The sequence below is a fragment of the Sinocyclocheilus grahami genome, unplaced genomic scaffold, assembly GCF_001515645.1.
Source record: "Sinocyclocheilus grahami isolate Dianchi unplaced genomic scaffold, SAMN03320097.WGS_v1.1 scaffold202.1, whole genome shotgun sequence".
In the NCBI taxonomy this organism is placed as follows: Eukaryota; Metazoa; Chordata; class Actinopteri; order Cypriniformes; family Cyprinidae; genus Sinocyclocheilus; species Sinocyclocheilus grahami.
The window spans coordinates 161,322-175,684 of NW_015505381.1; the positions used below are offsets into that span (position 1 = coordinate 161,322).

General features: G+C 34.0%; 1 protein-coding gene and 1 non-coding gene across 2 annotated transcripts; both read left to right on the forward strand.

Annotated features, from left to right (window-relative positions):
• The first annotated feature begins 2,223 nt into the window (after positions 1-2,223).
• On the forward strand, positions 2,224-11,314 carry tnnt2b (troponin T type 2b (cardiac)). The gene is made up of 7 exons (XM_016285855.1): positions 2,224-2,334; positions 4,210-4,287; positions 6,186-6,293; positions 6,372-6,484; positions 6,631-6,721; positions 6,977-7,017; positions 10,912-11,314. Exons 1-7 carry the CDS (start codon positions 2,236-2,238, stop codon positions 10,949-10,951), a joined length of 570 nt encoding a protein of 189 aa, XP_016141341.1. The 5' UTR covers positions 2,224-2,235; the 3' UTR covers positions 10,952-11,314.
• A 2,866-nt stretch (positions 11,315-14,180) lies between these two features.
• On the forward strand, positions 14,181-14,252 carry trnag-ucc (transfer RNA glycine (anticodon UCC)). The gene has a single exon. It is a non-coding gene; the product is annotated as a tRNA-Gly (tRNA).
• Positions 14,253-14,363: the final 111 nt, after the last annotated feature.

Consider the following 14,363-nt stretch of genomic DNA (forward strand, 5'->3'; position numbering starts at 1 on the left):
GCATATGCATGATTATGCTCTCACACTGTCTGCTTTGCACAGAGGAGTTGCAGGATGAGGAGGTGCTTGAGGAGGTAGAGGAGCAGGGGGAGGAAGGTAGTGTCGCTTGTTCTAATGCTATTGCTAAAGCCACAGCTAATAATGAATGAGATTTGTATGCAAGCTTTTTTTCTGCCATGGGATGAAAAATTTAAAAAAAGGTAATTGTGACTTTCTATCTCACAATCAATTTTTTTCTTGCAATTGTATATTTAACATCACAATTAAAAATGGTTTTCTCAAAACTCTCAATCTAAATCTCGCAATTCTTACTTTTTTTCACAGAATTCTGAGCTTACATCTCACAAATTTTTTTCTGCATTGGAGTAAAAAAAAAGAAAGATTGCAAGTTTATATAAACACAGAATTGTGCGAAAGTCCTATTTGTGAGATAAAGTGTCACAATTATACCTTTATATTTTTTGTGATGAAAAATGTTTGCCATTATGGACTAATAAAACAGATGATGTTGTTGGGTAAATCTCACGAAGTTTGTCAAGAGCATGTCCCAAAATAAAACAAGGGTAAATTATATTTGGATAAACAAATCCAATGTACCTTTAATTTATGAATTTAAAAGAATGAAAATAATGATTCATTTTTAAGCCATAAGGCAATTTTTCATGCATCATATAATTTCTCAGTTAGCCTATTACTTTTGACTAAGGACTGAAAATTAACACTCTTAGCTTAATTTGTGTGCTTTAATAAAATGGATAATGCATGTTAATATTAATAAAAGTAAAATATTTATCATTTTAAATAACAGTTATTTTGTTAGGTTCACTGTTCACTATCTTTCTACTTTTATTCAGTGTGTTATTTGCCATTTCTTTGTAATTATTTGTGAATTTTACTACCAATTTCTTAGTTCAAATTGTTTCAATGTAACTCTACACCATTTTTATTTTAGTATATTAGTACTTCAGAATTATAATTACTTAGGGTTAATAATTAAGTAATGTAGACTACACAAATAGTGTATAATGATACACAGGGCAAGACTTCAAATTGATCATAATGTGTTTTCAGTTAAATCCTCCTGTTTATGTGTTATTTTTTAGGGCTTGTAGAGGTCAGTGGGAAGCAAACACCCAATCCACTTCAAGCAGGTAATTAAATACAGGATCATTCAGCAAGTGCTTATAATCCCATCAACAACACCCAATAATTATACTTTCACAAAATCACTGAAGGGTGACACATTTGGGATGAACTTTAGAACAATGTCAGCTATTGTCAGCTTAATGGAATACATCCATCATATTTAAGAAGTTTCAAGCACTTCCAGATTTCTTAAACTGAAATACTCTGAAAACAATGGTGACCACCCAGATTTTTTTAGACAAAATACCTTTTAGTTTCTGCTAACAGACGTCTTCAGGGCTTCTCTGTATCTCTTGGGTCTTGCGTCATTGCTGTGGATCTTCACATTGCAGTCATAGCTGACATGGCTGTCTTTTCTTATTTAGATGCTGCTGAGGAACCTGGGGAAGAAGGTAAAGTGATAACATCAGACTCACTCAAAACTGGTTTCACCCTAGATCACCTTTGACCCCCTTTAAAAGAAACAACAGTAAAATAATCAGCAACAAAGTCATACATTTGTAATTTTTTCTTTACTCTCCTGCCAACCGAATGATGCAGGAGAAACAAAACCAAAGCATAAGTAAGTAAAACTTTCAAATTTATGCAAAATAAAATATAAATAGCTTATATATAAAGTATAATGTATAACAATGCATTTCCAAATGTAAGACCATTAGCATGAAAAAAAAAATACTAATGCATTGTTGTTGATTATTAGACCCTTTGTGCCAGCTTTAGTGCCTCCCAAAATTCCTGATGGAGAGAAATTAGATTTTGATGTGAGTATTTTTTTATTTTATGGTGCATCAGATTTCTTTTAATTATTGTAGTATACGCTTCCTTCATTTATTTACATTGTATTAATTTGTTTACTACTGCAATTTTGCTTTGCGGTGTTGTCCTTGTCAGCAACAATGCTGCAAATGCTTTCACAATACAGATATACGTTAATAACTGTTGTGCCAATAAATCACTCTGTTACTAAACTAAACAGTGTTATATGACCTGCACTGTCTTAAACATGTGCTACGAGTAGTTTATACCGTACTGTACATTATTACATAATTACCTTCAAACACGTATCCTCAGGATATTCACCACAAACGTATGGAGAAAGACCTGACGGAGCTACAGACGCTCATTGAGGCTCACTTTGAGAGCAGAAAGAAAGACGAAGAGGAGTTGATCAACATCACCCAGTGGATTGTAAGACTTTTTTAAAATAAAAATTAAATGCATTTCTTCATAACTATTGTCACATATTACAAAATAAATAAATAAACCCTCACCACAGCAACTATGATAAAACAAGTGAACCCTTGTGTTGAAATCACCCTGCTGAAAAAGGCTATAGACTAGCTATACTGCTCTACCAGCTAGACCAGCAGCAAACCAGGTCTAACCAGCATGGAAACTCATGCTTGCTTTACTCTGCTCTTTCCAGCAGGACTGAGACTGGTTTCACAGAGCCAAACTGTTGACCACACAAATAAATACCTTCAAATAAAAGCATGACTCCTTGAACATCTATACAGAGAACATAAAAAAATAGAAAATAAAAAACAAAGCAAAATATACTACAGTCAGTGTTTAATTTGTGTATTGTGTAAATTGTAATTATGTTAATTATGAATGCATGGCTTAACAAAATATAAAACAACATCAAGCTACATGTGAGTTTTCTGAAAATTATTGTGTTTGCAAATGATGTGAGTGTATTTGCTAAGATGTGATGCACATGGAAACTGTGATACATCACCATTGAAAACTTTGGGATCAGTATGATGTTTTAAGAAATTAATACTTTTATTCATCAAGGATTTATTTAACTGATCAAGAGTTACAGTAAAGGCATTTATAATGTTACAAAAGATTTCTCTTTCAAATAAATGCTGTTCTTTTGAACTTTCTATTCACCAAAAAATCCTGAAAAATAAAGTTTATCATGGTTTCCACAAAAAATATGAAGCAGCACAACTGTTTTCATAATTTATAATCAGTGTTGGGGAAAGTTACTTTTAAAAGTAATGCATTACAATATTGTGTTACTCCATAAAAAAGTAACTAGTTACGTTACTTAGTTACTTTTTATGGAAAGTAATGCGTTACGTTACTTTTGCGTTACTTTTTAAATCTGGACAGGGCTTGCTTGTTTGTTTTTAACATAAAAAAGTTATATTTTTGGCAAATATAAAAGCTTTTCACACCAAAAGTGAAATGAATAAGCCTCAGGCTGAAGGGAAAGTACAGTAGAATGCAGAAGAAGAAATTTCAACACACTTCAGCAATAAACAAAGACACACAAATGTTTGTCTAGAGTAATTTTTGCTTATTAGTACGGTTGAACTGGATCATCGAAGGTCAGAAGCAAAGACATTGGTTAATAGAATGGGATTAAATACATAAAGCATATTTGTGTTGTTTAACATTTAATTATTGCAGGTTTGTGTCATATTCTGAGTTGCATTATTTTTATATAATATTTAATATTGAATCTGTGTTTTTTTTGTGTGTGAGTGAGATGAATTAATGCATATTCATATTTATTTTAGAACTACAGTAACATCTTCTGATTTCTCTCAACATGGGGACAGGAGAGCCGTCAATCAATAAATTGAAAAAAAAAGTAACTTGCGTTACTTATTTGAAAAAGTAACTCAGATATTCTCTTGTAAATTAAAAAGTAATGCGTTACTTTACTAGTTACTTGAAAAAAGTCATCTGATTACGTAACTCGTGGTACTTGTAATGCGTTACTCCCAACACAATATAACAATAATAAATATTTCTTGAGCAGATAATCAGCATATTGATTTAATCACAGGAATAAGTAACATTTTACAATATATTCACATGTAAACAGTTCACAGCATTACTGTTTTACTGTATTTTTGATCAAATAAATGCAGCCTTTGTGAGCAAAAGAGACTTCTTTCAAAAGCATTACAAATATTTCCAACTGATACTGTAAGTGCCTCAAACGAATCTCTGAGTATGCTTCAAAGCTTTCAGGTGTGCTAAATATGATTAGTTCATCTTCAAAGTGGGTTAAATGTACCTGTTGTCTATGTTGACCACCAGGAGAACCGGAGGGGGGAACGAGCGGAGCAGCACCGGACCCGCACAGAGCGCGAGAAAGAACGACAAAACAAACTAGCCGTAAGTTCATACATAATATTAATATAATAACTAATACCACTTTGCAATATCAAGCAGCATAATGGTCTGGTTATGCTAAAATAACTGGAAGCAAATGACACTGGATGTTTCTTTTTTAAAGTGAAGTGACATGTGGCCAAGTATGGTGACCCATACTAGGAATTAGTGCTCTGCATTTAACCCATCCAAAGTGCACACACACAGCAGTGAACACACACACCGTGAACACACACACGGAGCAGTGGGCAGCCCGGGGAGCAGTTGGGGGTCCGGTGCCTTGCGCAAGGGCACCTCAGTCATGGTATTGAAGAGGGAAGAGAGCGCTGTACATTCACTCCCCCCACCTACAATCCCTGCCGGTACGAGACTCGAACCCGTAACCTTTGGGTTACGAGTCCGACTCTAACCATTAGGCCACGACTTCACACATTCAAATTACAAATGGCTGCGCCCGCTTTTATATGATTGTTAAAGGGGTCATGACTTTTTTTTTAATTATTTGAATATATTTTTTGAGGATTGTTTATAATGAAGTTTTTTTGCACTGAAAAAAACAACAACAACAAATAAATATGTGGGAAAATTAATGTTTTCGACCCTCATCCTGATCCTCTGTCTAAAACGACCTATTTTAAGGAGCGTGTCCTTTAAGGCTTCTCAGTGATCGGCCACTGTTATGATTGGCTAACGTCATTGCATACGCTCTAAAAAACTGCTGGGTTAAATACAACCCAGTGCTGGGTAAAATAGGGACAAACCCAGCAATTGGGTTGTTTTGACCCAGCAGGTGGGTTACTACTCAGAAGGATGGGTTAAACATTTAACCAAACCGCTGGGTCAAAATAACCCAATTGCTGGGTTTGCCCCTATTTTACCCAGCACTGGGTTGTTTTTAACCCAGCATTTTTTAGAGTGTAGGAAACCTTATCAAAGCCCCCTCGCTATTGCATGCGAGTGTTTTGACAACATAATCTAAATAAAATGGTCGTTTCCAGACAGAGCAATATGAAATCATTAGCTGCATCCCAAATTACGCACTATACACTATGTACTTATGCACTACACTCTAAAAAATGTTGGGTCAAAACAACCCAATTGCTGGGTTTGTCCCTATTTTACCCAGCACTGGGTTGTATTTAACCCAGCATTTTTTTAGAGTGTATGTACTCAGCCATGCGGAGTATGAATTATATAAGGTTATTCTGTCATTCATAATCGGAGTCTGATAGCCCCTGCCCCTTCGCTACGTAATTAAAGCTGTGATAGTTGAGTGCATGAAGTGTCAAACATTCCACACTTCATTTTTTTCAGTTATTTAAGTGCATCATCCGGGTATTTAAAGTGCACTTTTTCTTTTTGGAATTTTCAGTGTGAACGCACCACTCGCACTATTTATACTACTAAACGTCATAGAATAGTGCATAAGTACGCGATTTGGGACGCACCTATTTACTTACAGTTAGTGATGCAGCTGCAGTCAGATCTAGTACCGCTTCATCTTTCAACAAATGTTTCTGTCTGAAAGTAAACACGCATCTGTATACTGCATCCAGTGTAGACAAGATAGCGGCAGGGATTGTAATTTCTATTTGCTTTTGACGCGACGCGACACTCGCTTTCAGCGTGATCAAGTGTCAGTCGTTAGCGGCTGATCGGTCGATGTCTTGCTCTGAAGGCCGTGTTTATGCAAATGTTTGTGCCCCTGTGATGTCATCATGCACCTCAGATCCAAACGGAGCTTGATTAAATAAATGCTTTGTTTATAATGAGGAGGACGTTTTAATCTGTAAAACTTGCAAGATGTTTTAATGGTACAAAGAACTCTCACATGCCAAAAGATCAAGGCAAATTTGATTTCTCATGTCATGACCCCTTTAATGAATTATTATTTCTTTCAGGAGGAAAAGGCACGAAAAGAGGAGGAAGAGGCCAAGAGGAAGGCTGATGATGACGCTAAGAAGAAGAAGGTTCTCACGAGCTTCCAGTGCACGGGATTCATGCAGAGGGTAATGAGCTCAGAGGTCAAAGGTCACGGTGCACCGTCACTACATATGCTTATTTTCTGTTTTGTTTTAATTTGACAGACAGACAAGAGGGGTGGGCCTAAGAAGCAAACAGAGAGGGAGAAGAAAAAAACAATTCTTAGTGAACGCCGTAAAGAACTGAACGTCGAAAACCTGAGTGCCGATAAACTGAGGTGGAGTTTACAAAACATGACAGGACATACCTCTGCCAGCATGAAATATAGTCAAGTAGCATTACATGCATCGTGCCATTAAGCCACGGGCTGTTGCTTCACGTTCATGGACTGATTAGTCATGTTCCTCATGTGCTTTTATGCAGAGAAACCGTGAACAAACTCTGGAAGTCGATGCGCCAACTTGAAGCCGAGAAGTTCGAGCTGCAATACAGATACATGTGCCAGAAATACGAGGTGAGGTTTCACATCCACAAAGACTGACATGATGTTAGAGGAGTCGTAACGTTAGGAGAGGATGAGTTTATGAGATGTACAGTATGGTACAACTATCAATTACACACACAAGCAGTCACACCCAGCACAGACTTGGCAGAACAATCCTCCTAGCCGGTTCCCAGAGATGCTGTTTGATTGACATGAGAAGGAAGCAAAGTTGTATGGCAGTGATTCACCAAAACTGATTCATACGTGTGATTTTCTGTCTCATAGATCACCATCCTTAGGAACCGTGTCAGCGACCATCAGAAAAAGTACGTTGCTGTGAAATGGAGCTGATTTATTGATGCATTATCAAAATCTACATTCATACAACTAACCAAAGTGCCAGAATTGAGATTTTCTCCTTTATTTTTGTGAGGTTGTTCACATGACCTATTGAATTTGGCCGACATTTTAGACACTAATCATCATATTTTTGTCATTATATGAAATTAAAAGAAATGTACACTAGCTTTTAAAAGTTGGGGATTCTAATGTTTTTGAACATTAGACATCTCCTGTTCTCACCAAGGCTACATCTAGTTGTTTAAAAATACAGTAAAAACAGTAATATTGTGAAATATTATTACGATTTAAAATGTCTGTTTTATATTTGAATATATTTTAAAATAGAATTTATTGCCATGATACAAAGCTGAATGTTCAGCATCATTACTCCAGTCTTCAGTGTCACATGATCCAGAACACAGTTCTGCTGCTTAATAATTTTGTGGAACATTTTTTCAGGATTCTTTGATGAATAGCGAGTTTAAAAGAACAGCATTTATTTCAAATAGAAATCTTTCGTAACACTACAAATGCTTTTATTGTCACATCAATTTAGTGCATCCTTGTTGAATAATAGTATTAATTTCTTTAAAAATCTTTTGCACAAAAGTTTATATGTGGATTAATATTGTAAACATACAGTTTGTAGTACAATACCTCACAATTCATAAGTTATTTTTTGATTCACGCCAGCAGTAAATCAAGCATGCCATCATGAGTGTCCAGTTAGATTGACATTAAAATTGCTCTGGAGTCATGTTGCAAAAAATCTGATATTTATAAGGGCAGCTCAAATTGAATTCAATGTGATATTGTCATTATATGAGGGGGAAAATGAAAACAGATTTGACCCCGTTCAACTGCGTGAACAGTCAAAAACTTGCATAGCCCCTATAGGTGTTAAATATCAAGCAACGGTTGAACAATAAAACATGTTACCTTCTGCTCAGATATGAATAGTGATGAGCAGTAGTCCTGAAATAACATACAGTATTGACCTCAGTGTGTGACAGACCTTGGTAAAAACCAAGCTAAGACGCGTAATACCGCTAGGCTAATCTAGCATAGCATCATGTTTCCAGAACTTTCTGTGTGGAATAACAGTTGCTGCTTTGTTCTAGCATGACCTTTATCCGAATAGTGAACCTCAGGCTATTAAAAAGGAAATAAACAGCTAGCTGAAGGATTTTGTGCATGCAATGCACATTGCAATAAAACAGAAAAAGAAGTTGGCGCCAATAGCCTCGTGGTTAGTGCACCGACACATCCATTAGGAAGCCATAAAAGCCCATAAATTAAAAAAAAAACATGGTTTAGTGTCAGTAGCACATGTAATACCCTGGTAGTTTGATATATACCAAGGTATTGAATGATCAAGTTTATAAACCATATGGTCTTTAAAGGCACTGTAAGATACTTTAAAGAATACTATAGTGATGCAATCATGCTAGTGTCAAAAAACATGGTATTATCATGTTTATATTTAATATATTTTTATGCAAAAAATATATATACTTTGTTGTCAACTTAAAATATATAATCTAAGTTAACAGGTGTACTTTGAGTCAAAATATTTATCTAATCTATAATGAACTTCAAAAATACCATCATGCTAGTGTCCAATAACATGGTATTATCATGGTTTTATTAGTGCTGTCGAACGATTAATCGCAATTAATCACATCCAAAATAAAAGTTTTTGTTTACATAATATATGTGTGTGTACTGTGTATTTTTATTATGTTTATATAAATACACACACATGCATGTATATATTTAAGAAAAATATGTAACGTTTATATATTTAATATATTTATATATGATATAATTTATATGAATATAAATATATACATGTCAATATTTTCAAAATATATGCTGTATGTGTGTCTTTATATATACACAATAAATATACACAGCACACTATTGACACTATTTTCCTAATTAATGCTGTTCAGTTGCTTTGACACAATCTGTATTGTTAAAAGCGCTATATAAATAAAGGTGACTTGACTTGACACATATATTATGTAAACAAAAACTTTTATTTTGGATGGGATTAATCACGATTAATCGTTTGACAGCACTAGTTTTTATATAATAGGCCTATATTTTATTCAATATATAAAAAATACACTAAAAATGTTTTGTCAGGTAACTTAAAAATATATATTCAAAAATATATAGATGTAATCTAATCTAAAATAACTTGTTTAATTTAAGAAATATAACTTTAAATTACTGAACCAATCTGACGCAATTCGCCTAATGCAACAATTTTTTTGCAAAATATAAAAATATACACCAAACATTTTTGGTGAGGTAACAAAAATATATTGATATAAAACAATATATATTGTTATATATTACAGTTATTATATTGTTATATATTATAATATTACATATATGTTAGTGCTGTCGAACATCCAAAATAAAAGTTTTTGTTTACATTATATGTGTACTGTGTATATTTATTATGTATATATAAATACACACACATGCATGTAAATATTTCAGAAAAATATGTAATGTTTTATATATTAAATATATTTATAATATAAATTATATGAATATAAATATAGACATGTAAATATTTTCAAAATATATACTGTATGTTTGTGTATTTATATATACATAAATATACACAGTACACACACATATATTATGCAAACAAAAACATTTATTTTGGATGCGATTAATCGTTTGACAACACTACTATATATACTGAATCAATCTGACGATATTAAGTAAATGCAACAAAATAATTTAATATGCATCAAAATAATAAGGAATTAATCAAAGTAGACTGATTTAACAGAAGTTAAAAAATCTAAATAAATCTGACATTTAAGTTAATGCAACAGAAATGATTTAATTTAATGCACATTTTTAATCTTTTAAATGTATATGGGACTAATTTAGTTGCTAAATATATCTAATAAACATGGCACTTTTTTAAGCATGTGGCCATCTCCAAGACACATGTGGAAGTCAGGTAGTTTAATAATAGACCACAACCACCATAAAATAAATAGCTGCTATTCCAAACCCGGCGCTCGATCCCGTCATTCAACAGACTTAACAAATCCCTGTCAAACCCAGTGTGTGTCGGATAGGTGATATATCTCCTGCCTGACTCGTGCCAAATCTGTTCGGACTTGCCGAGCTGTTACGGCTAATGCAACCGACTGGTACTGAGCTGAGCCGAAATACAGCTGGGATGTTCCATTGGGCTCATCTGTGGGAATAAGTGGTACCTAACAAAAGATTTTTGTAGATAACTATAGTTATGATACTGCAGATTCTGTTCCAAGATAATTTATCGAAGAGTTTCCCTGAGGTGATCCGCATTCACAGGCTCTCCAGCGCATTTAATGGCTCTGTTATGAAGAATGAAGACAGATCCGGCAGCTGTTCAGGGGTTAAAGAGGAAGTTATAGGGGGTCAGACAGACCCGGGGCTCCTGGAAGATCCCGTTTTAAGCACTAGAAGAGTGGGAGATTTGATCTGGTCTGACCTCGCTACTGCCAGAGATTAAAACAACACATGCGGAAAATCCACCTGCACAAAATAAGTCTGATCTGAGGCCGCTAAATACAGGAAGATGGATTTTGTTAACATCTACTGTACTGGTGTATAGTTTAGGTCATGCTATATTCTTAAAAATAAACAATATTAACAGATCTAAAAAGACTGAGGCTAAAGCCATTGAAGAACCTTTTTAAATCCAGCAACAAACTGTTGTATTCTTCATGACCCAAAAATGTCACAGGTCTGTTCTGATAAAAACAAAAACAAAAAAGCAACCATATAATGCTACATTGATCATTTACATAATTAACTTTTATTTTAAATAATATATTAGTTTTTTTTCCTTTTAGTACCAAAGGCTCGAGGAGTAAGAGAGGACTACGAAAATAAAGCAGCTTCACAAAGACACCAGCAACTTCCACCACACTGATATTTTAATCATAAATAATATGCTTTAATATAATCATCTACATTCTGGTCCTCGTATAATGTTTTTTGAAGCGCTGCAAAGAATAAAAACAGCCATCTGATTGAAATATGAAACACTGAAGTTGGTTTTAAAGTGACTAATAAATGTAATTTGAAATTAATTACTCTTTTCAGTGTTAATTATATGCATGTCATCATGTGGAAAGTTCCATGATTTGTATAGCGGTCATTTATGATTGTATTATCTTGTCGATTTAATGTTAATGAATCATAATACATGAAGTGAAAGGAGATAGAACTGAAATCTAAAAGCGTTGCATGCATTTTCAGAGAATCGCAAGCAAGATTGTAAATGTTTACAAAACATTATCATGATGTATACACGTTAGAATGAATTCGTTTTTGGACTAAGCATATGCTTTAGTATGCCCCTGTTTGTTTGTTTTTTTGCATGCATAATACAGTGATTTTGTAAATGTTATGAATATTTAACAGTAAAATGTGACACAGACTAGCGCTGTTGAAAACTTTATTGAAACTTTGCTGTGAGCTGAAACATACAAATTGATCCACACCCTTAACGCAACAGCCCCAATATTTGTAATGATGAAAAAATGTCAAAATGAGCCGAAGAAACTTACTAGAATTATTCCAATTACTTGTTGACTGACTGACATACATATTTATATTGTGATATAAAATAATATATCATACAGTATAATATATAATATCTAAAACTTGCACAAACAACCCGTAATACTCTCATAAAATCATTTGCATTTTAGAACATATTATAAAGACAAACAAAGGCATATAAAATCATCTTAACTGAAGGAAAATACTACGGTCTTGAGTCATAGAAGAAAAAAAAGTCACGTTTTTGATATTGCATTTGTCATGCATTGTTACAAAAAGCGTCTACTGCCCCAAAAGAAATAAAAGCTCATTCTTACCATTTCTTCTGCATTACGTAACCAAAATTAAAATGCAATGCTATTAAAATGCAGTTTGTTTGTAAAGTGCTTCTCTTAGTCGACCACTTGAAGAGATTTGAAAGCTGCCGACGTTATGTCATTCACAAAGGACTTCTTATTCATGCCTTGCTGCAAGATGAACACACAAACACACAGGTTGGTGAATAACACAAGTCAATATTAAATATAAGTAAACATGAGAATTTACTGATGCATGTTTATATAAAGACTGACTTTACAGCTAGAATGACATTATCGGAGTCTGATCACTGAGTGAAACCAGTGAGGCTGGATTCTTCAGGTTATGGAGACACGACTGCAGGGTCGGTGTGGTGAGGTGTGGCTGGTTTTCAGCCGTAACCACTCACACTCACCCCTCACAGCTAGCTTTCCGCACCACACCCAAAATCCTCAACCGCCCGACACACACACACACACAATCATTTCCCACAAGCAGCCTCAGGAATGAGACATCTGATACTCAGACATTTATACTGACTTTGTGTTAAATCCCCAGCTGTTTTGGAGGAAAAACTGTTGTTTTTATATATCCACACTTAAAATAAAGGTATCAAAACGTTGTTTTTCTTTTTGCTACTTTTGCCTTTGGCTTGCTCAGCTGGAGTTTAAAAGACAATTAATATTCAGTAAGATTGATTTACTTATAGTTTTAAATGCACCGACTAACTTTGCAACAGTTATTAAACTGAATTGAATCAACATTAAATGACTGGAGCTGAATAATGTCACATGCTGTCTTTTTAAAGCTGAAATTAATTTTAAAATTTGAAATGAAAATAGATTAAAAAAAAATATGGCTCATAACAATTATAAACTAAATTATAATTATAGACTATTTTTCATTTTCTATTTAGGGAGAACAAAATTTGAACCGTATTGAAGTGGATAAGCAACATTTATTATTATTATTAATATTATTATTATTATTACAACTATTATTAAACTGAACTATTACACTATTATCTTCTGTAGAGCGGATTAAAGCTGAAATGATAAACATTTGGAAATAATTAAATAAAATTAGTAATTGAAATTGATCAAATATTGCTCAATAATTATAAAATAAATGCAATTCTTAATTAATTAAAATTAATAAATGGAACTATTTTCTGCCTACATCTGACTCGCAGTCTTTTAAAAAATAATGCACTTTGCAGCATCAACACTTTTATTGAACTGAACATAACTATTATTTTCTGCTTATAGTAACAAGTTTTGGTTTCATAATTGAGCAATTTTACAATATTTACACTGTTGTTTTGCTTTTTATTCGTAACTGGCCAGCATGTTTATTTTAGTGAAGAGAGACGGCATCTCGGTCTCCAGCTGGTAGGTGAGGTTGTGCAGAATGCAGACGCAGTTCTCCAAAGACTGGAAATCAAGAGCACAATAACCAATACTGTGATAAAAACGTAGACATTAAAATAAGCAGCAGCAGTGGTGTGTTTTACTTGTCTATAGGTATTTTAATCAACATTTCTCTTGCTATTGTATAGTTATCATGCATTAATTGGGGGATTACAAGCAATATTTGTTTTTAAAATGCCATTTGTCACACCACAGGTCTATTTAAGTAAACAGCAAAAAGCTAAAAAGCGATTCAAATATTTAAAACGGGCAACAGCAATAAAAATAAACACATACATTGGTGGTTATATAATATAAAAATTGTAAATATTGACATAAAAATATAAATTGTGATTTAAAAATTGAAAGTCTCTAGCAGTTTATTTTATATATACATATGCAAAAAAAAAAGTTTTTATTTTTTATAATTATATAGTATGTGCAAGTTTGTTCTAAGTGGCCATGTAACAATGTGTGTTAAGGAAAACTGCTACTTGGAAAACTTTTGCACTTTGCACTTTTTTTATGGCCTCTGATTAAGCACTATAATAAAGATTTTTTTGAGGAGGTTTTGCCCTGCATTTGACCGTGTGCGCATTGTTTTTTCTGCTGGCTTCATGTTATTTTTGGATCTACGCACTGGACTAACTTTGTGACTTGATATTGGACATCTGGCGCTGCTCCTCTTCTGTGACTTTGTTTAGGAAAACTGACATGCACGGATTATTTGCATATCCAGTGAAACAGAAAGCAGATGTTGAAACATGCTCGTGAGGTTCTGATCAAATCTGTCCGTCAATTAAATGTGAGTAATGCAGCATTTTTTCTAACCACAACAATTGTTACCTGCGTTGGTGGTATAGTGGTGAGCATAGCTGCCTTCCAAGCAGTTGACCCGGGTTCGTTTCCCGGCCAACGCATTTTCCTTCAGGGGAAGTCGTGGCCTAATGGTTAGAGAGTCGGACTCATAACCCAAAGGTTGTGGGTTCGAGTCTCGTACCGGCAGGGATTGTAGGTGGGGGGAGTGAATG

What these genes read in the sequence shown, in the direction of transcription:
- tnnt2b (XM_016285855.1), top strand. Translation starts at nt 2,236, where the DNA reads ATGGAGAAAGACCTGACGGAGCTACAGACGCTCATTGAGGCTCACTTT. An exon ending in ACATGTGCCAGAAATACGAG is followed by an intron (nt 6,722 to 6,976) that starts GTGAGGTTTCAC and finishes TCTGTCTCATAG; the next exon opens with ATCACCATCCTTAGGAACCG. An exon ending in GTCAGCGACCATCAGAAAAA is followed by an intron (nt 7,018 to 10,911) that starts GTACGTTGCTGT and finishes TTTTCCTTTTAG; the next exon opens with TACCAAAGGCTCGAGGAGTA.